Source organism: Triplophysa rosa, linkage group LG1 (assembly GCF_024868665.1).
Source record: "Triplophysa rosa linkage group LG1, Trosa_1v2, whole genome shotgun sequence".
NCBI classification, from domain to species: domain Eukaryota; kingdom Metazoa; phylum Chordata; class Actinopteri; order Cypriniformes; family Nemacheilidae; genus Triplophysa; species Triplophysa rosa.
The window spans coordinates 32,006,671-32,030,470 of NC_079890.1; the positions used below are offsets into that span (position 1 = coordinate 32,006,671).

Below are 23,800 nucleotides of genomic sequence, written 5' to 3' on the forward strand. Positions count from 1 at the left end.
AAGCCACGCCCATAGCAACCAAACAGGTTAGCCTAGCAACCATTTAGCAATACCTATATCTCTGCATCAGAACATCGTAGAGACACGGGAATTGGTTCGTTTCACTCATAGCTTAGAGCATCATCAATTGGCATATACCAAGCCACGCCCATAGCAACCAAACAGGTTAGCCTAGCAACCGTTTAGCAATACCTATATCTCTGCATCAGAACATTGTACAGACATGGGTGTTGGTTTGTTTCACTTGGGACTTGAAGCATCATCAATTGGCTTCTGCTAAGCCACGCCCATAGCAACCAAATAGGTTAGCCTAGCAACCGTTTAGCAATACCTATATCTCTGCATCAGAACATCGAAGAGACACGGGGGTTGGTTCGTTTCACTCATAGCTTAGAGTATCATCAACTGACAGATGCTAAGCCACGCCCATAGCAACCAAACAGGTTAGCCTAGCAACCGTTTAGCAATACCTATATTCCTGCATCAGAACATTGTAGAGATACAGGGGTTGGTTCGTTTCACTCATAGCTTAGAGTATCATCAACTGACAGATGCTAAGCCACGCCCATAGCAACCAAACAGGATAGCATAGAAACCGTTTTGCAATACCTATATCTCTGCATCAGAACATCTTAGAGAAATGAGGTTTGGTTCGTTTCACTTATGGCTTGGAGTATTATCAATTATTAAAAGTATATTGGACTTTACTCCTACCTTCATCGGTCAACCCTGCAGTTACGTTAAAGCGATCTGACTGAACAAAGAATTAGGAACACATACAAATTAGGGCTGTCGCGATAAACTGACGATAAATATCACGTGATTTATGCACAGCTTTTGAGTGAAGTACTGGAAAATGCTGCTGCATCCGAAAGCCAGAGGGCGCTCTCGTGCGGAAACTCCAATTATGCACTGCAGAAGAAGCCCAAAACACATTCTAGAATCTAGGAAATGCCTATGGACATCTTTTTTATCACTGTTATTCAAGCCTCATCAGGTATTTTTATGATAATAAAGTATATTTATAATGATCATGTTTGACGGGTGTTGCTTTTTCAAATGCACGTTATAAGCAACTCAAACTCGCACTGCTTTTAGATTGAGCAGCATTTCATACTGATCCCTGAGACGTGCTTCACACACAAGCTACGCATTAAAAAAATATTGACACATTGCATATCGCAGCCAGCTTGATTTCAATAGGATTTAGTGGTATCGCGATAAATTATCGTGCAGCCCTTTTTATATTTTCTGTATATTATAAAGTCATTACAGATGAAGTGAAGAAGCGTTAAATAAGACAAGACTATTCTAAACCTGTGGTGACGCAGTTTTTTATTCTTATGAAAAATATGAATATTCGAATAGCATTTTTATTTTTCGAATAATTATTGAGGATTGAATATTCGAACATTCGTGCACATCCCTAATAGAAATAGAATGAACATATTTTATTAAACAACTGTGTCTGAATAAAAGTTACACAAGAAGTTAAACATACTGGGGTGGTTTCCCGTACAGGGTTTAAGACTAATCCTAGACTACAGTAAATGTTAGAGTTGTCTAAACTGAAATACACAAGTGCCATTGTTTTGTCTCAAAATGCACACAAGTGATGTTTTTTGTATGCCATGTTTGTAAATACGACTTAAATGTCCTAATATAACTAAGGCCTAGTCCTGATTAAAGTTAATCCCTGTGCGGGAAACCACCCCACTGAGTTTAGCTCTTGTTGAAAGATAGTTTAAAGACATTTAGTATGGCCACATAGTATAACACTGACAATTGCTCTGTGAAGAACCGCATCGGATCTGGGTCATGCTGCATTTATGTGGGCAGGGAGAACAAGTGCACAGTAATGCACTGCTGTGGGCCGAGGCGGCTTGCCTCCATCATTTATTCATGCTTATAACAGACTGTAAAATAAAGTGCTGGTAGCATTAGCCTTTTTGTGCTGATGTTGAAATGGTTGTCTGCAGGCGCTTGGTGAGACTCAATATTGGTTAAAGGAGCTGCTTTTCACAGTAATGCTGAACTAGAGAAGCATTTACCCCAGGATGGAAGCTGATCACACTGCAGGCCCTGAAAACCTTCTGTCGGCATTTTCTGCACCAGACATGCTGCCAGAGTTTTATCCAGCTTCTCCATGGAGGGAACCTGAAAGGCCTGTAAAATAAAATGATGGAGACACATCAAACCTCACTCTACGAAGCTGAAGTGATTTGGTGACACAAAACAGACTTTTTTTTTTTAATTACTCTTTTTAAACAGGTTTCACGAAGACTCCCAAACTCCATTGTTTGGACAAACAGATCCCAACACTGGTTGACATATTGGGTTGACCAATATATTGAAAGAGGCATCTTCAACAGAGGCAGAGTGTTTATACTTTTTGGAAAATCAACTTATGAAGAGTTTTAAAGTTGTCTGTGCATATTTGAATGTGACAAAAGAAAGTATTTTAAGATTAATATATCATACACCTTATGATAGTTAAAGGCGAAAACGAATATTATCGTTTGTTTTAGATGTAATGTAAAGTGTATACACGATTTAAGGTTCAAAAACGCTGTATTTTCCACACACCGTGCATGTTTGTATCTCCTCTTTGTCCCGCCTCTCTGAAATGCGCAGATTTTTAACAAAGCTCATCGCTCTGAAAAGCGAGGTGTGCTATGATTGGCCAGTTAACCAGTGCATAGTGATTGGTCGAATACTGCAAGCGTGTGACAGAAATGTAAGGCCTCTTACCATATTTGGAACATCAGATTCCAAAGCAATTGTACTGACAGGTACGCCCATCTTACTTGTGAATACATTTGGGCGGTCTTAGTCAAATCATACCAAGAACTGACGTGGATTTGTAGGGGTGTGGTTACACGAGGTGTTTCAGGCAGGTCTGGGTGAGCATTCGCTTTTAGATAGAATGCATCTTTTGTTCCGACACTTTAATTTTTGCAATTTTACGTGTCTATTACATGCATGGGCAACACACCAAATACACAGAAAAACATGTGTTCGCTCCATATGACCCCTTTAAATCAAAGTGAAAATCTAGTCTCCAAAGCAAATGTCAACCCAGATTGCAAAAAAAGACACACAGTGCCTATCATTCTTTACCACATCTAATAATAAAGCATATTATTAATATATAAATAATATAAATGTGACTGTAACAAAGCTCAATAAAACGGTAAGGAAGGAGGCGGGAACCGGCGAATATTTAACAATAAACTTTAATCAAAAATAAACAAACAATAATACGGAAGTAAAAGGCCGGCAGCCCCTCACAGACGACTGCCGGCCACACAAACATAAACACAAAACTTAACATTTCCGGGCCCGGTCCTCTCTCGTCGGCAGTCCCGTCGCTCGTCCTCTTATGCTCCCGAGCTCCCCTGTGAGGCATGCGGGACCGGTGCGCGTACAGCTGATACTCATTATCACTCACGCCACCGGCCCCGCCTTCCTGCCCCACAGCTCTCGTCCCGCCTTCCTCGCTACAGTGACTTTCTGAGAATGTAAAATAGAAATCTGTATCTATATTCCACCCATTTGTCCATTTTAAATAGGTGAATATGAATATCCCATCACATGCTAGAAGACAGGGAATCACCCTGGAGAAGTGGCCACTGGCCAGTACATCACAGGGCTAATTTATATATTTTGGATCGTATCCATCTTACTTTCATTGTACAGTCTGTATGGAAATATAATGTAGCATTCAGTACACAAGGCTAACCAGAGCATGCCTACATTAATAAAGCCACCAAATCTTACAGGACAACACTAATTCAATTAGCATGATTAAAACAGAAAAAGCATATGGCTGGCTAAACCCCAAATATCCTGAAGACTGTCATGGCTTAATACACACCAGAGGAACACACACAAGATTAGACCCTTGAGGGATCAAAGGAGAATATGGAATTCAAACCTAATATAGGAGTAGCCTGATGATAGATGGGATCCCATTCATCAGTAAGTTTAATACTCAATATTAAACTTTTTCATTTTGTCATATGAATGTGTCAAAATGTTGTTTATATAGACTGTTAGGCAGGAAATTAATAATACAAAACATTTCATAAACCCAGTTTCTGCACTCCGTAAATTTAATAAACTTCAATTTAGAGCTGTCATTCAGCACTGTGTTATTTTTACAGTATGTATGTAAATAGTCCTACAGTACATATACTGCATTAAGCTTTTGCAAGGCTATTAAAGTGTAAACTGGCTTGCCAGGGTAAATGGTAAATGCTTTCCCTTAATTTGGTGTAAAACCCCTTACTGGCAAACAGAATATGACTAGCCTAAAGCCTGCCAACATCAGCCTCTATTTCCTTAAAGGGGAGGTCTGAAGGAATTTCACTTCTTTAAATTTAGTTAGTGAGTAGTATAGCTGGGGACTACAAGCTTTTTCCTGGGACATCATGAATCCCCAAATTTACATTGACCCTCCCCCTGAAACACGGATAGGGTAATAAAGACTTTGAAAAATAGGCAAAATAAGACCTCTTTAAAGGAACAGTTCGCCCAAAAATGAATATGCTGTCTTCATTTAGGCTACTCACCCTCAAGTTGTTCCAAATCTTTATTAATGTCTTTGTTCTGATGGACCCAGAGAAAGTAGGAAAGAAAACGGTTCTAGTGCACTTTTGACTACAATTGTAATTTTTCCTAGTATAGTAGAATTTTGATTTAAATATTTTTATTGAGCAGATTTTAAAAAATGACAATATAAGACATAAGGCAAAAAACATCATAATCCACTGTTTTAATGTTTACATTCATAAAATTGAATGAATGAATATGTGCAAGAAGAAATGCTAATTCCCTTTCTGTCGGTCTCTCGACGTTGTGTCGAGCCGACAGATGGGGTTCGTCCCTGAGAACCAATCGCTTCCGACTTCTTAGAAAAGGCCAATGAAAATTGGAGAATGAAATTTGCATGCTGGACTCCGCCCCAGGATATCCGGGTATAAGAGGGAGACGGCGTGCCTCATTCATTGACCTTTTGTTCTTCGGAGCCTTCGCTCAGTAGCAACTACAAGACTGCCGGCTCTACGACGTGGTGCAGCGGACTGTCCCTTCCTGCGGCGAATTCCCCTGGGTAGAGATTGTGACAGGGCACAGTGTTGTGGCGTTTTCCATAGGAACCCCATCTGCCGGCTCGACACAACGTCGACAGACCGACAGAAAGGGAACGTCTTGGTTACAGATGTAACCTCAGTTCCCTGATGGAGGGAACAAGACGTTGTGTCCTTCTTGCCTCAACACGTGCTGCCAACTGCAGCAGTCGTGAGAGGTCTCAGGCTCCTCAGAACTAAGGTGAATGAATGAGGCACGCTGTCTCCCTTTTATACCCGGATATCCGGGGGCGGAGTCCGGCATGCAAATTTCAATCGCCAATTTTCATTGGCCTTTTCTAAGAAGTCGAAAGCGATTGGTTCTCAGGGACACGAACCCCATCTGTCGGCTCGACACAACGTCTCGTTCCCTCCATCAGGGAACTGAGGTTACATCTGTAACCAAGACGTTTCTCATAATGGCTTTAAAAAAAATAAGCTTTTCAAAATATGGATAAATAAGAAATGTAACAAAAAACGGATTCCTCAGAAACTCTCATGTATTTAAAAAGGTGAAGCTAAACTTTCAATCTCTGTTTTTATGTTATTAAAAGAGACATGTGATTACCTGGCACATGAATTTAACAGGATCTGCAGCTTGCTGAAGACAGTGAGCAACCTCTCCCATCATGGTGTAGTATTGTATACAGCCCTTGCCTTTAACCACTCCTTGACAGTAGAGCGTCACACACACATCTCCAACGGTGAAGTCTGCAAAACACAGATATTACAACCAAAGGATGATGATGATATCATGGCATACAGATACATTGTATGTTGATGGAAAGACTGCCTAAACATCCATTTGATATCAATATACTGTATAAATGCACTGAAGCATCTTTACCAGGGGCATACACACAGAGTGTGCTTTCATTCCAGTTGACAGGTTTCACTCTCACTGTCTGCTTCTTTCCACTGAACTCCACCTCTGCATCTTTGATGGTCATGACCTCCTGCAGTAGAATGAATATCTCCCCTGGACTCTATGAAGACATACACGGCACACTGTAAAAAATCCAACTTGCAAAATGTTCTCCATACAAAGATAAATAAGTAACTTGAACATAGCATTTTTAGTTAAAGGAGTCAAATGATTGTTTTGCATATACTGAACAAAATTAGCCTAAACATGTTTCTAACAAAGATTATTTTGTTGACTGGACTTAGATTCTCAAGTTTTTGGCCAAAATGCGTCAGAAAGTTTGCCCAACTTACAAAACAGTGTATTCTGAACAAGCAATATTGCAAGAGTTTGAAAGTTCCCAAGAAGCATTGCAGCATGTTCAATTCTGTGTTTCTTATTTGTTTTTCTTTTAAAGATTAGTGTTTTAGTTCTTGCTGGCTTAATTTATGCTTTAATATCGTTGTTACTGTTAGTTATCTGTTGAGTTTAGAGTTCTTTTAATGAATGATGGTTTTTGATTGTTACCATGGTTGAGATTTGTGTGTTCAATGTTGAGGTGTAAGTGCATGACACAACAGCAAAGCCGGTATATAAACACTCAACACAAACTGTTTAAACAGTTACTTGATCAAAGATTGGGTCTGTTTAAGGCAGAAAACATTTACAATTGTAGTAAAAGACAAGTACATTTGTTTATTTTTAAATAACCAATCTATATTCTCTAATTATGTTCAGCCAACAAAAAATATTTAGTTCTGTTATTTGTTAGGTAAACATGAATATTTATGTTTTGACAACTTGTTTTACTAACAAAACATTTTGAGTTGTGTGGACTTCAGACCACATTTGTTGAGAAAACTCATAGATTTGCTTGTGATCGGTTGCCTTATTATTTTAAGTTTTGTCAACTTTTTTTTTTACAGTGTGGAAACAGTATAGCTTACACACAGTGTTTATATTGGTAAGCATTTGGGTACATAGAGTGGTTCTGAATTTGGGTCCAGTATGAGCCCTATCTAATACATGAGCAGCAATGCAAAATCATTCTGTTTAAATATTGCTTGCCGATAATACTCATTGAACAACTTCCCCGCTCAAAAGTCTGATGAAATGGCTAATGTAAATGTGTGTCTGACCTCACATAGCATGCGATTGGGTAGGACCAGTAAAGAGGGTTTTGCAGCGAGCGAGCCAGCAGAAACTTTCTTCTCAAGCTTCAGCTCCTGGACCGGCATCTGTCCACCTGGAGAAACACGCTGTATTACTGACCAACCGCACAATCACATATTTGTACGTGTTTTGGGGAAAATGTGGAGGCTTGCACAGAACTTTTGAAAGAATTAACATATAGCACACAGGACTTCTTGTGGGACAGTTTGTGAAATAAATGAATTGAATTTATATTAATTATTCACATGACAACACAGAAAATTGCAGTCATGGCCTAATGGTTAGAGAGTCGGACTCGTGACCAGAAGGTAGCCGGTTAGATTCTCAGGGCCGGCAGGTAACGACTGAGGTGCCCTTGAGCAAGGCACCTTACCCCTACTTGCTCCCCGGGCGCTGCAGTGATAGCTGCCCACTGCTCCGGGTGTACGTGTGTTCACCACTTGCTGTGCGTGTGTTCACTACTCTCTGGATGGGTTAAATGCAGAGGTCACATTTCGGGTATGGGTCACCATATCTGACTAATAGGTCACTTTCACTTTCAAAAAGGGACAAACCCAATCCTTGGGTTAAATTTACCCAGAAATGTTCATATTTGACCCAGCCATGGGTTGAAACAACCTAGCCCAACAGTTGGATTTGTCCCTTTTTGATCTCACCATGGTTTGAAAATAACCCAGATTATTCAATAAAGTTAAATTGATGTTTATTTTCCAAAATCTTTTGATGGTCCTGCAGTTGCTGTCTTTTAAAACAAAGCTTAATAAAATCTACCAAAGATAATCTCTCTGTCATGTTAGCTACAGCAACCGTTTGAAACTATTTCCAGATGTGGCGACCAAGATTTACATATTCAGTGATAAGTACGGAGTTTGACGCATGAGGAAGTGCACACATTTGCATAATGTTTGCCCCTTGTACTGAAGAAGCCATCAGCAAAGAACCTCTGATGGAATCAAACTGTACCTGCTGGAAAGGTGACAACTGAAAAAACAATGAACATGCACATGCCTGAACTAGTGTCGTTATAAGATTATAATGTTTATATATTTGAACAAAAATATTAATATGAGACGGGTGGATTAAACCAACCTGTTCTCTTTGAGATAATAACTGATAAATTGCATGTTGCCCGAATGGCTTATTTTAGTAAAATGAAGCGTCATGTCACCCCAGTGAGCGGGCATTAAAGGAACAGTTCACCAAAAATATATACATATTTTACTCATCCTTGTGACTTGTATTCGCCCATTGAACACAAAATGAGATGCTTGAGTCCTCATTTACTTTTATGATGTTTAACTGAAAAAAGTGATGCAGACTTGGAACAACATGTGAGTTGAATGAAGAATTTTTATTTTGGGTAAACTATCCCTTTTAATATATTTTCATAACACAATTCTTTGTTTAAAAAAATTAATCGTACAAATGCAGTAAATATTTTCTTAATGGAGTTCCCCATCAGATGATTAAATAATACACAATGTCCTCATAGCAAAATGGTCCCTGTTTAGGTCACTTACTGATTATTATATTAGTACTTAAGCATGTCAAATAATGTACTGCATATAATGCACCCGGTAAATTACAGCACTAAAGCAAAGACAATTATAGTCTCTGTGCAATAGAGTAAGAAAACAATGGCGGGCCAAATTGGTTGAGCCAGACACTGGGTTGTGTGTATATATACCCAGTTCTCCAGCATGTTGACTATATTATTCCCAAAAGATCAGCAGATTGTGATGCAGTTATGGGAGGATAGTAATTGCTTGTCAGGCTCAGCAAGGAATAATGAAGTCTCATATGTGCCAAGAACAGCTCTGTCTCTGGTCCTCTCTGCACACTATTCCATAATTACAGTCTCCAGAATCACCAATTACAGCAGAAAAATGTAAACCCCATTAAACTCCCCCCAGTGCTGTTTAACCTGCAACAACAAACCATTTGTCACAATGCGGCTGCTGCATGGGAGTTTGGTGCTCTCCATTTACCTGACTACTACTGGAATTCAATGGGAGCTTTCTTAGGCTATTCAAGTCTCATCATTATTATTATTACTAAATGGGACTTCATTACTTCACACAACAGGGTTGCCGAGTGTCTCAAAATGACACATAAAGCGACTAACATTAGATCAAGGATGGTTTCCTAGTGAGAAATATTATGACAAAAACTGCCTCTGAGAGACTATACAAGTCCTCTGAGGTAAATGTCTATTAAATTCATATTAATTATTCAATGCGACCTACAGTATGAATTTTACTACAGGGAATGTTCCACAAGAGTGATCTGAGGTCAAGGGTTTTGCTCTAGGGGATAATAGTTCAAACCTTCAGCCATCGTCTCCACACCAGTCACCTTTTCAGTTTCCCAAATCTCCTCACCTCGGTGTACAATCTCTGTCACAGCCGAGCGGTACTCCTGGGGTTCCTGCTCGCTGGAGATCTGAAGACAGCTCTCGCCCTTCAGTGGAACCAGCTCCAGCAGAGGATCAATGCTTTCCACTCCACACAGGAGAATCACCACGTAGGCCTCCGGTCGTAAAACGCGAGCCAGGAAGAACCGTTGGAGCTGGCACACACCCTCCAGCATGCCCCGCGACAGAATAAGCAGCTTGCATTTGTACCCTGCCAGTCGTAGGAAGTCATCATTGCGACTGGTTACCATAGCAATGTCATAACAACAGATGCCGGACTCAGGAATGGAACCTGCCAGGTGGAAGCGCAGGTATGATGCCCACTGCTCTGCCTCAGACTCATAGATGATCAGAAGATCTTCAGCTATAAAGAGATGAGATATAGTTGCTTTTAATTTACAGAAAACACTTTTTACTGTTTTGTTTTTATAAAGATATATCAGACATTTTAAAATACAGATAGATTACAGTATATAGGCAGTTGTATTTTAAGACCATACTTTCAAGGTTCAAACTATTTTACAAGTGATTTACAGGAGTAGTTCTACTGTGCAGCTTATGGTTACATAGTTTAAAACTATGCAATTTGTCAGGGATAAAAAAATTGTTACACTTAAGCAAAGTAATAAATCATAAATCATGTATCACAGGTGTTCTTTTGCTGTTAACAGAGCTTTTGAAATCTTTATGAAACATGATTTGAGTCAACCAAAATTTATATTTCGTAAATTGTCATAAATCAATTGCCAAATGCCAACTGGCATAAATTGTCAAACACAATGTAGAAAGATAAAGTTCAAAATAGATTACAAGAGGTAAACTCACATGTTTTGCTCATCTCTCTTCTTCAGTACTGTGTGATGTGGTGTTCTGTAAAGGGGAGGGTGTGAGATCAAACACATGAACCTTTGTCCACTCCGGCTGATATCTATTCACGGTTTGGTAGTTTCAGTGTAATGAAAATGCAGGAGTGGGAATGGTAAAGATGACGTGAGATGATGATTACAGCTTCCTTCTCTGTTTCCTGTAAAACATTTACATATTTGGCAGAAGCTATTATCCAAAGCGACTTACATTGCATTATACTACACATTTGAGTCGAAGTATGTGCAATCCCTGGGATCAAACCCATGACCTTAGCGTTGCTAGCGCCATGCTCTACCCACTAAGCTACAGAAATCCTCGACACAGGAGAATCACCACGCAGGCCTCCGGTCGTAAAACGCGAGCTAGGAAGAACCGTGCTAGCACAGACCCTCCAGCATTCCCTGCGACAGAATAAACACACACATGCACACTTATAGCCTTGTTTATGTTTATAATTGTACTGTGACATTTTAGAAACAACTATTATCATGATTGAAAAGTAAATCTACAAGCAATCAATGAAACAAACAAATATGCAGTTTCATTATTTAGTTAATAGTTTGGAGTGATACATTTTGTAGCAATTAAAGGAATAGTTTACCCCCCAAAACAATCATTTACTCATCATTCCAAACTTGTATGATTTTCTTTTGCAGAACACCCCTAGTAAAAAAGCAATACATTTAAAATGAATTGATTTCCTACTAAATATAGTTTAAATGTATTAACATGTACTTACTCGCGTAAGACTTACTGATATAAAATAATAAGTAAACTTTATTTGGAGTACTACTTGTACACAATGCACTTAATAATTGTTGTTATGACGTACCATGCACTCTCGTCTTTGTTCCCGCCCCCTCAGGTCTCGTCTTTGTTCCCGCCCCCTCGTCTCCTCCTTATTGATTGTTAATGATTTCATTCCCTACACCTGTTCCCCTCTTGATTTGGTTCCCTATTTAATGCCCCTGTGTCTTCTGTCTTTTGCTGGATCATTTTGCTTTGTTTGTTCCTTGTCACCCTCCCAGTTTGTATGGCTGTGTTAATCTAGTTTAGTTATTTGTAGTTAATGTCTAGTGTTATATTTAGTCTTGTCTAGTTTAGTGTAATTAGTCTATGTTCCTGTTTATACCATTGTGCTGTTGCTTTACCCCCTCGTGGGTTTTTGTTTTGTATTTATATTAAATAAGTTTTTTGTTAACCCCTCACCTGCTGTCTGGGTCCTCTGCCTTGCACTCATTGTTCCTGACACTTTTGTCTTCTGCATCAGAAAGTCATATACATTGAACATGAAGGTGAATAAATGATGACAAAGTTTTCATTTTTGTGAACCATCAAATTAACTAGAAATAAGACAAAAGAATCTGGTCAAAAAAGAGGAAATTTTAACATATCATGGGCAGAACATTTTTTTTTTTTTACCAAGGTGGAATGGCCATTAAACAATTTTCTCAAATGCACATGTTTGAGCTTACGATGTAACCCACTAACAACATGTCATTTGGTATATGTAATTTATTTAGCAAATACATTGCAAATCGTTTGCATTAAAGATAAAAAAAATATGTGCCATTTTAGGAAATCCTAAAATAGTACAAATATAAAAGCATCAATTTAATTTGTCTGATCAATGTCACATTTTACCTGCTGCCATTTTTATTACATTTATTTTGTAAAACCTTATGGATGTGAGCACAACATGTTTGTATCGGCAAAAGTTAAAAATTTAATGTGCTGCCATCATGCAGAAATAATTAACTCTTAAATAAAACGTTTAATGACTGTGCATACCAGAACAATCACAAAATCTATTAATGTTAAGATGATGCAAAAAAAATATTCACTCAAATGCTTGCTTTGCTACTTTTTAGAGTCACTGTGATTTATCTATAACAATGACAACGTTTCAATGAATTTTCAACTAATTTTCAGTGATTAAAACAGCAAAAATTCTGGTATTTCTAGAAAGGGCCACACAAAAATCTGAAAATCAAGTTCACTGGGTTTTCAGCGGCTTGGATCATTTCTGACTAGAAAGACAACTTAAACGAGATTAAAATGAGTGAAGGGGAGCTAATCAGAGTGGGCACACAATCATCTAATGCATATCAATGACCACGTTTACATGGACAACAATAATCCGATATTAACACGATTAAGACAATACTCTGATTAAGAATGGACCATGTAAACACAGCTTTTTGATTAGTTTAATCCGTCTAAACTCATAATCGTAGTAAACACAAATCGAATTAAGACGGGTGGAGTACTCCTATTTTAGTCTCATTATCGAAGTGCGGTATACACATGTACACACCTTAATCGCACTATTACCGGCGGGTAGGAACTTTCGCAGCACTTTGCGACAGGTTCACACGCACGGCAGTGGACAGCCGTTTCGTTTTACAGCAAATGACATGGCTTCAAGCAAGAAAGCACATTTTTGGTCCAAACGGGAAACAAGAAAGATAGCGATGCCAAAAATTCTAGAAAATAAATGAAACACCAAAAACTGTATGTGGTACCATGGCGAAGACGAACTGTTTGTTGATACATGAAATTACGGAGGGAACTCCGAACTGCGTCGCTTAGGGACGTAATGACGTATGCCATTAATGGAACTATGTAGTGTAACATGTAAAACGGGAACATGAAAGGTATATTCTTAAAACAACTCATGCAAACACCTTAATCGTAATATTAACTTACTCAGAATAAGGCAAATAATTTGATTACTGACGTCCATGTAAATGTGGTCAGTGTTACCCAGGCAATCACAAAAACAACAGCACACAGAGTACAGTAATCACGCACACTTGATAGAAATGATGAACCACAGTCAACTCAAGATTGAGTGCCAGCATCCCCTCCTACAATGTTTTAATGTTTCCTCAGACTGACTGATTCATCCTGCACTCTGTCTGACCAAACCACTTTCATGCAGCGAAGCGACACTACTGCCACATTCCAGAATGCACCTGGACCCTGAACACCAAAGCCCACTTCCTCAGAACTTGTTTATCTCTATCTGCGCTCTTTCACATCAGTTCTGTCTCACCCACTGTAGAATAAACATCCCTCTGCAATCATTACTTAGACTTACTGTTCTAGCCCTAACACCTTAGCAATTTTAAGTGTAAGAGTCTTATATCAGGGGGCCTTGAATCGACAATGCAATTAGTCAATCTCTTTTAGTCTCACAGTCTTCAGACACACTAACTAACTTTGCTCAGTGACACCTGGAATGCTGTGGTCTATTAGACAAATTCCCCTGAGGCAAGACCAATTGGCCCTCGGAATGCTGAGGATGTTGGAATTTTGTGTCATCACTTTCTCACATTTAGTTCAGCAATCTGGGAGAGAATTTTAAGGAATAGAAATCTGTTTGTTCAGTCATTATTTAACCAGTCAAGATGTACTGCTTGTCGTATAGTTTTGGTTAGAGCGATGCAAAAAACGTCTTGTGAGTGTGCGTCCGATAAAACTGTCAAGGTCTTCAATGATTAAACTAAAACGCTTATTTTATTTTTTATTATCAACATGGCTTGTGATTATGTTTTTACCTTTGCTTTTATAATGAACCTCAGTTACATTTCGGAGAAAATAAATATTCTGATGGCTGTTGAAGTTCACAAACATAGAATTATCACTGATTGTTGTGCTATGAACAACATTGTAAGTATAGATTAAACCACGTTTCAATGCATACGAGCCATTTTTATGTGCAATAACACACACATATCTTGATTTTCTAATCAGACAGGGATCTTATTTTCTGTGTTCCTGTAAGACAAGCAAAACTAATGAGCTCTACTGTGCTCTACTGCACTCCTCATTTAGACACGTTTACTGTTCTGGCAAAATCTTAAATGCTGCGTTTTTATTAGAAACTTTAACACCTGTCAACATGTTAATTAAACTTTTAGGTTACTCAGTGACTTTATTTTTTACATTTTTGCTACATTGAATAATTATTCGTTATCATTTTGTTATCGCAATGATGAAAGATTAAAAGAGGAAAATGTTAGCAGCACAAGAATCAACACTGTGACCATTTCATGAATAAAATATCACAAGGTGTACAGTTAAGTCAGTACAAAATGTCTTAATTGACAGCGTTGGCGTGAACATGCTTTTCTGATAGCTCAACTGGTAGCTGATAATGCCAGATTCGTGAGTTCCCAGAAATACTCCTAAAATATAACATAGCTTTAATACACTGTTGCTTTAAGCAAACGTGTTCGCTCAATGCATGAATATATACAATTTTTATATTATTTAAAAAATTAAGAAGCAAGTAACATTGGCAGAGACTTGACCATGCCAAGTGTGTTAAATGAAGTCAATACAATTTTTCTTTAGAAAAATGGTCACGTAATGGCAGTGAAGAAGATGAGGTAACTGAGACTGTTTGTCAGTGATGCAGTTAAACACCAGGCAGACAACAAGCATGTCATGTGAAGCTGTCAATCAGACATTGCCAATGAACACTGCAACCAGTTTTTCCTACTTTATTGAAGAACCCAGAGGAGATATGTCTTCATGCCAAGTACTGTGAGGCTATAAATGTAGAAAATAGTTGTTATAGGAATGATTCATTGGATGCATGTATTTAAAAAATGAGCATGGATTATGCTTTCTAAAGGGACTCTTTTACAGTGTTATCCAGTTGTGCAATAGAACGAACATACCATTTATAACAAGGTATGGTGGTTAAATTATTCTCTCGAGTGTGACTTCATCTGAAGTTGCTATGGCAATAGCTGAATGTCTGTTACTTTAATGGGCTTATAACCTCACATCTGTTGCTTTTTTGATTAGTAAATAAATGTAAATCTTAACAGCTTTTATATACACAAATACAAGGGGCATGTGAAAAAATTTTTACATTAAAAAAATCCCTTCTTAATTAAATTAAGACAAGCAGTGGACAAACTACTGTAAATATGTAATTCCTGCTTCTTCAGACATGGTCTCTATACTGTAGCTGGATGTTTTAGGACCAAATATAGAAAAAATCATTCAGGTATTGTATACATTATTCTTAAGTAGCTTCAAATAAAAATTCTGGTCTCCCTGGTTAAGAATTCCATAATACACTGTGGGATGAACTCTTTCAGTGTGTGCAGAATAATGACTTATAAAGCAATTGATGCAATACTGTGCCTTCAAACCTCTGGCTGGATTACTGCAGCATCTGACACTATTGAGAAGTGAGGATAAGCAACACTGTAACATTAAAACATTTGGTCTTTACTTTCTGACAAATTATGCTATTGTGGGTCACCATACAGGCAACAAATTCAATTTTCAAGTGTATCAAATTGTGCCTCTTTAGCATGATAGCAATTACAGTTCCCTTTCTGTCGGGTCTCTCGACGTTGTGTCAAGCCGACAGATGGGGTTCGTCCCTGAGAACCAATCGCTTCCGACTTCTTAGAAAAGGCCAATGAAATTGGCGAATGAAATTTGCATGCCGGACTCCGCCCCCGGATATCTGGGTATAAAAGGGAGAAGCCGTGCCTCATTCATTCACCTTTTGTTCTTCGGAGCCTTCGCTCATGATCAACAGACTTCGCTACAAGATAGCAACTACAAGACTGCCGGTTATACGACGTGGTGCAGCGGACTGTCCCTTCCTGCGGCGACTTCCCCTGGGCGTCTCGGCGGTTCCAGAAGTGTTCGAGTTTTTTCTCTAAAAGAGCAAATTTCTCCAGCGTGGCATGTCCCGCTGTTCTCGTGGGTGCAACACACTCATCGAGGAGGGGGACGGACACGAGGTCTGCTTCCAGTATGCTGGGGCAGCCCTTGTGGATACGTCCTGCCCGCACTGCGGGCGGTTGACGATTCAGACGTTGCGTCACCTCGTCTGCTTCCCGTTACGTGACAGCAGTGGCTACGGCCCTGCCATCCGCTACGGCGAGCAGCGAGGGTGATATGAGGATTAGTGTGAGCGCTAATCCGTCAGCCACCGGCTCGCGGACCGGTCGCACCTCGTCTCGCTCGTCTGACCGTTCCCCATGAGATGGTCTCACCGTCTTGTTCCTCAACCACGTATTTGGAAACGATGCGTGATGATGAGATGTCTGATGCAGCATCGGAGGGTGACTTACTGGCATCTGACTCCGACGATTCCTCGGAGCTCCCTCCCTCAAGGGGTCGAGCCCAGGAAGAAGCGGACGTCGAAATGTCAGCCATGCTTTCCCGGGCCGCCGGCATTGGGTTGCAGTGCACCGCACTGCATCTCCCAACGCTCGCGGCTGGATACATGGTACCCCGGGTTTGAGAGCGGCTCCAAGCCCAGTGCCGTGTTTTCCCGGAAGTGCACGAGGAACTTAGTATGACCTGGAATGCCCCCCTTTCGGCGCTTGCACTTCAACTAGTTCCATCGCACTTTCTTCCCTAGATGGTGGGGCAGCTAGAGGATACGTCGATGTTCCCCAGGGGCTCGACCTAGACTCCTGTCCAAAGCATGTAGGTTTTTCGGCATCTTAGGTGTCGAGAGCTTACTCTGCTGCGGGCCAAGCTGTCCCCTCTCTCCACGCTATGGCCATCCTGCAGGTCCATCAGGCCAAGGAGTTGAGAGAGCTCCACGAGGGTAAGACCGACCCAGCGCTTATGCAGGAACTCCGCGCCGACACCGACCTCGCTCTACGGGCGACCAAGGTGACCGCGCGGGCCCTGGGTCGGGCGATGCCCACACTTGTGGTCCAGGAGAGACACCACTGGCTGAACCTTGCACAGATGGGTAATGCCGAGAAAGTCCGCTTTCTCAACGCACCCATCTCGCACCCCGTTTGGTGAAGAAGCAGACAGAGGATATCAAGCATATCCTCCCCCACCGCGATTCGGCCGTCCTCTGGCCGTCGAGATCCCGTGCACAGTCTGCTTCCCAGCAGCCCTGGTCCACTTCGACGCCTTCCGGTTTCGGCGCCCCCCACTCAGGCGGCCCCCCGGAAGAAGACATCGAAGAGGAGACCACCACCCCGTCAGCAGCCGCGGCGGAAGCCGAAGCGGCCCTCATGGGAAGACCCCAGGGAGATCGAAAATACCTTCGGGCTCGACCCCAGCCATTCCTCGCTGGTTGGTCGATCCGGGACGGTTCCTGCCCCATCCCAACAGCCCACTTCTAAGAGTTTTCTCTCTCTCTGGGTGTTTATCACAGCCGCTCTCACCTTCTACATGACTAAACTATCTCGACGACTGGCTCACTCGCGAAATCTGTTATGTACACACACAGGAACCTAGTGCTTCGGCACCTAGATCGATTGGGACCACTAAGAGTTTTCTCTCTCTCTCTGGGTGTTTATCACAGCCGCTCTCACCCTCTACATGACGGTGTTCGGTTATGTACACACACAGGGACCTAGTGCTTCGGCATCTAGATCGATTGGGACCACAGGTCAACCGAGAAAAGAGCAGGCTCTCCCCTGTGCAGAGCATCCTCTTTCTTGGTATGGAACTCAACTCTGTCTCCATTACAGTGCGACTGACTACAGAGTGCGCTCAGTCAGTGTTAAACTGCCTGGAATATTTCAAGCAGTCAGCGGGCTCCCTGAAACAAGAGGCTCCTGGGCACATGGCATCCTTGGCGGTGGTGATACCCCTCGGGTTGATGCACATGAGACCGCTCCAACACCGGCTACAGAGTCGAGTTCCCTGGAGAGAGTGGCACACCGGCAGCAGGCGGATGGTGATTATGCCTCTCTGCCGACGCACCCTAACCCCTTGGTCTTCAATGACCTTTCTACGGACGGGGGTCCCTCTCGGGCAGGTCACGAGGCGCGTCGTGGTGATGACAGACACCTCCCTGCAGGGTTGGGGTGCCGTGTGCAACTGGCACGCAGTGTCGGGGCGATGGACGGGCCCCCGCCTGCGTAGGCATATCAACTGCCTAGAGTTGTTGGATGTGCTACCTGCACTGAAGGGGCTACAACCTCTCGTGCAGGACAAGCACATGCTGGTCCGGTCGGACAGCACAACTTCCGTAGCGTATATAAACCGCCAGGGTGGCGTTCGCTTACGGCAGGCTAACATGACTCGCCCGACGCCTCCTCCTGTGGAGTCCGCAGGTGAGCAGATCCCTGAGAGCCACACATATCCCAGGCGACCTGAACCAGACAGTCGATGCGCTCTCTAGTCAGTTGACGCCTCGCGGAGAGTGGCGACTCCACCCCCGCGCAGTCCAGCTCATTGGGTACAGTTCGGGTGGGCTCAGGTAGACCTGTTCGCCTCCCTGGACACCACCCATTGCCCGCTAGGGTACTTCCCGAGGAATAGGACAGGTACGCCACGGCGTACCTGTCCTAAGATCGCCCGCGCCCATTGGGTGAGAGCTCTCTCCACACGGAGTATAGCCTCCTCGTGGGCACTGGCTCGAGGCGCCTCTCTGGCAGACATCTGCAGAGCTGCGGGTTGGGCTACACCCATCACCTTCGCGAGGTCCTACAGCCTCCGCATAAAACCGGTATCAGCTCGAGTCTTGCAGGGCATCAGCCAAGACCGGCGGCCGGTAGGGTGTACGCCTATGACAGTACCTCTCCCCCCTTTCTTCTAGGGGGGTCGGCCTACTAAACTAGCCTCCTTTCTTCCCCCACTGGGTGAAGAACAGGCACTCCATCCATCACTAAGCAAGCACCTCCTGCGGACGGGCTGGGCAGAGCAGCCCTGCCCCTTAGGCCGGGTACCAACTGAGTTATCCACAACATAGCTCTAACCGGACCTAGTGCTACCGGACGTTGTAACCCCCCAGCAGGGAGGTTCCGTCTGATGTATCCTCATGATTGGTTCCCACCTTGGTAACCCATGACCTTCCCTAGGTGGACCTCCACCTTGCAGTTAACTCCTTCAGTCCGCACTTTCCTCCCATGAGTTCTCCCCTAATGGTGAGACCATGTTGGTATCTCCATTAAACTCCTCCCTGCGGTAGGAAGTGGTCTCTGTAGCGCATCCCCCGTTTGAGGAAGTAGCGCTTACCCAGTGGCCTTACGGTACCGGGCGGCTTCTCGCTGTTAGAGAAACAAGGCCGCCACCTGTGAGGCCAAAGGCAGGGGCCTTCCCACCTTTCAAGAAAGCTCTGGGACCCCCTACCTACCCACTGGTAGGTTACAATTTTGCGATAGCGCTCACGGCTGACACGCCCAGGCCAGTCACCGTCGCTTCGCTAGAGATTGTGACAGGGCACAGTGTTGTGGCGTTTTCCATAGGAACCCCATCTGTCGGCTCGACACAACGTAGAGAGACCGACAGAAAGGGAACGTCTTGGTTACGGATGTAACCTCAGTTCCCTGATGGAGGGAACAAGACGTTGTGTCCTTCTTGCCACAACACATGCTGCCCACTGCAGCAGTCGTGAGAGGTCTCAGGCTCTTCAGAACAAAGGTGAATGAATGAGGCACGCCGTCTCCCTTTTATACCCGGATATCCGGAGGCAGAGTCCGACATGCAAATTTCATTCGCCAATTTCAATGGCCTTTTCTAAGAAGTCAGAAGCGATTGGTTCTCAGGGACAAACCCCATCTGTCGGCTCAACACAACATCTCGTTCCCTCCATCAGGGAACTGAGGTTACATCTATAACCAAGACTTTTTCATAACAGGATCCTACAGTGAACGTTTTCACAACTATTGGAAGTCTGCAACACCTTTTACACCACTTCACATTAGCGTACGCTTGAATTCCCACACAAAAGCAAGGTGCACCAGGCACCCTTAATGCACTGGTTCGAGTGTAGTCACATATGGTGAGTTTACTGCCACACATCCATGGCAAGACATCCATCACAAAGCCTAAATCTGCTGAATAATGGGGAGGCTTTGTAAGTCACTACACAGGAGACAGAAAAAGATGAGAGGGGAGATGTATCATGGGGCTCATACAGAGTTTATGAGTTTTTTTTTCACACAAATGAAGTAAGTATAGGCTAATCTCTTTTACTTTAAAGGTCAGTGGTTTCCACACATACGAAAATGTGATTGCTCTGGGTTTGATGGAGTTCTCCGTTGTTTTTATTTAAGTATCATCTTTGTATTAAGGCTAAAATACACTACAAGACTTTTGCTCAGATTTTCAGTCTGGGCTTGTTGCAGAAAGTCTGTGCCAGTCTACAGATTTGATCAGTTAGTGTGTTTCTATCTAAAACTTTCAAGTCTGCAAGTGTATGATGTCTAGTTAAAAAAAAATCTGTTCAGATTTTAAAAGTCTTGTAGTGTATTCCAGCCATTAGGTGTTTCTTCTAATTGCTTTGGAGAAGACAGCCTAAGAAAAGATACAAATAAACAAATGTGGAAATAGATTAAGTGTATTGAGCTGTATGATTAATGTAAATTGTACAGTTAAGATATTGTGCTTTTGGGTTAATGTGATGAAAGTTCTGAATTTATATTAAAATGTTCAATCGTATGACCAGTGGTTATCAAACTGTGGTATGCGTACAACATTTGAAATTGTATTTAAAACACGAAATGTAAATTAATATATAGTTTTTAATTTTCTGTCGTGTCACGTACTTGAAGAGTACTTCACGTACTTGAAGAAACCCCGCTGGTATGTGACACGACAGAAAATTAAAAACTCTATATATTAATATATATTTTGTTTTTTTAAATACAATTTCAAATGTTTAATACATGATTGATAAATTCGGAATATATCTCAGCCTATGTGCAATTTTGAAGTAGTTGTATAAATTATTGTTTATTTATCATTGGTCGATGTAACTCAGGCATGTGACAGGCAGCTCAAACACAGAGCGGGAGCAGACAGGCGCTTGTGAGCATCTCACTCTCTCTCTTCCGACCAGCTGCGTGAAAATTAAGTTTCTTATGTATATCTGCACTTGAACCGCTAAGTAGAGCGCTAATTCAAAGTGCGTCTGCATCTACTCAAGGTTAAAATCACCACAAAATGGAAGTTGCGATCGACTTCTTTTCCGTATCATGACGTGTATCCGAGTGAAACGGCTTCTGAAATTAAATTAAAATGTAGGGCGGGGCTTTATTTTGCCCTTCCCTTTTTGATTGGTTTGTTGTGAGTCAGGCCTGCAGGGGAGGGCTAAAAATGCCTGGCCATTGGACAGTCAGTATAGTCCTACCTCGTTTTTGTTGCAGACGTCATGTGGTGAAGAGTTGTTGTGGAGATGGGGAGAAGAGCTTAACGTTTTTGATGAAAGATTACAAGTGCAAATGAATAAAAAAAAATGGTGTGCACGGATAAATAATTTATAATAATCACTGCAACACTGTGAAAAACACTTAGAATTTTTCCTGTTTGATTGCATGGTGACTTTAAAATAATGAAGCGAGTGTTGCAATGTATTTTTTACTCGCTGCTTTGACAAAAGCTGCTGCAGTAAAATGTACAGTAAGTCTCTGTTTGTTATATACAGCTGTTCTCTTGACGTCTAAGTATACATATATTTATTTATCTTCTGTGTTTAATATTATTTCCACATCGTTTGTCTTTAATATAAGTTTGTAGTCTTTCTGCAAGTCCCCACAAAGTTAATAAATCCCTCATAAAAGTCATTTACAGAGCCCTGTTTACAGTGCACTACAGAAAAGTGTTTTGTGTCCACTATTACTGCTGACTAACTTGAAAAACATGGAAAAACCATGTTCTTTAGTTTGAAAACAGCTGGTAAATAAAAAAAGTGTTTGTATTATTAATAATACATTAGAATTGGAGTATGATGTGTAAAGATAAAGATTCACAGCTATACTATTAATTTAAGTGTTTATTCAAATGATTTTTTATGGATGTCATTAGGTGGTACTTGGAACAACTAATTTTATTAAAGGTGGTAACTTTAAGAACCACTGATATAGACTTCTGATTTCTTATTCTAACAAATGCAGTTGCAATGTTATGATGGTCAATATAACACAGTGTTGTGGGGCATCTATTTTGCGTCCACACCCAAACCTTCTCATTATTTTCAGTATTGTACTGTTCTGTATTTTCAGTAATGGTACCATATGTTGGTCATATATTATCTAGCCCTAAGATCTGGGTCAGTTTGTGAAAAACAATTTCCTCTTTATATTAGACACATGAAAAATAGCGTCATCACAGTTTATTGATCAAGCCCGGGAGTCAGTCACCAACTCTGGTGATGGAGTCCACTGTGTTTACTGCACGATGAAACACGGACACTAACAATCATTTTCTGCTAAAGAAAATAACTGAAAATGAAAAGACATTCGTGTGGGCTGCCATTTTGCGTTTCTCTTAGGAATGTATCCATGGAGACACTTAAATTCAATTTTTAAATCTTACATATATAATTAAATCTGAATTTTTTTGTTTTACATTTTAATTGGTTAAAAATGTTCTCTTGGTTGTATTCTGTTCAAACGTTTTTGCAGTGTTTAAGGTTCCAGTTTGTGAAATTTAGCGGCATCTAGCGGTGAGGTTATGAACTGCAACCAACGGCTCAGTCCACCGCCTTCCCCTCCCTTTCGAAGCACTATACACCTGTGGTGTACGCACTACGCAGATAGAAATAGCTCATGCTAAGGTAATAAAAACACAACGCTTCATTGTGTAAAGTCTTTATACACATCTGAAGACATAGTTATGTATATTATATTGCATTTCTGTTAATAGATCCTTCTTAATATCATCCATTGCACCTTTAAATACTGAAAATGGAAGTTGTTCTGGGCCAGCATTGTTTAGTTACGTTTTCTGAAGTGGTCCAGACTCCTAGCTCACTTCTCTACTCTGCTTTCTCAGAAAGTTGTCCTGGACTGTTGTCCAGTCAACTGTCAACTACTGTGTGTTACAATGTTTTTAATTTTCAAAAGTACTGCAAAATTCGTAACATGTAGTGTTAAAGAGTACATTCCTCGAGATCATAAAAAATACATTTCATGAAGTGTTTAATTTTGCCGTGTTTGAATGTAAGCAATCTGCCAAGTTGTAAATCCGAAGGTGAACGAATAACAAAGTTATTAGCTTATAAAAAAGGTAATCGACTCTGAATCACGCGAACAAGTCATGACCTGTCCGAATCTTTAACCACAATGTATCTACGTCACTAGAAATAATCCCCGCCTAGGACTGACTGCGAAAACTTAACTCTCTCCTCCCCAACACTGTACTAGCTCGTTCGTGACGTGTGCATCATGTCTAAGAGAAGCTGTGTTCTATGTAGTGAAACTAAGTCAGTCTTATTCTGACGAAGAACTTCTGAGGAAAAAATGGTTACTATTTATTTTTCAAACGACACCAAAGGAGTATAAACCAAACGTTTTACTTTGCGCGCGTCATTTTAAGATTGCTTCATCAATCTTGGCGCCTTTACTGCGGGAT

At 41.4% G+C, this 23,800-nt stretch overlaps 1 protein-coding gene across 11 annotated transcripts in view; it reads right to left on the minus strand.

The window, feature by feature from the left end:
- Positions 1–23,800, minus strand: part of LOC130555529 (B-cell scaffold protein with ankyrin repeats-like) — a 61,784-nt gene that overhangs the window by 35,827 nt on the left and 2,157 nt on the right. For 5 of the 11 annotated variants that reach the window (XM_057335853.1, XM_057335870.1, XM_057335862.1 and 2 more), the window contains 6 exons: positions 10,445–10,887; positions 9,588–9,983; positions 7,173–7,279; positions 5,977–6,115; positions 5,698–5,840; positions 2,052–2,166 (listed from right to left, as the gene is read on the minus strand). In XM_057335853.1, the coding sequence (XP_057191836.1) occupies positions 2,052–2,166; positions 5,698–5,840; positions 5,977–6,115; positions 7,173–7,279; positions 9,588–9,983; positions 10,445–10,457 (913 nt within the window). In that variant the 5' untranslated portion in view covers positions 10,458–10,887. Of the gene's footprint in view, positions 1–2,051; positions 2,167–5,697; positions 5,841–5,976; positions 6,116–7,172; positions 7,280–9,587; positions 9,984–10,444; positions 10,888–11,695; positions 11,748–14,996; positions 15,047–23,800 lie in introns of all 11 variants that reach the window. The other 6 variants (XM_057335906.1, XM_057335880.1, XM_057335898.1 and 3 more) reach the window with 6 other exon arrangements.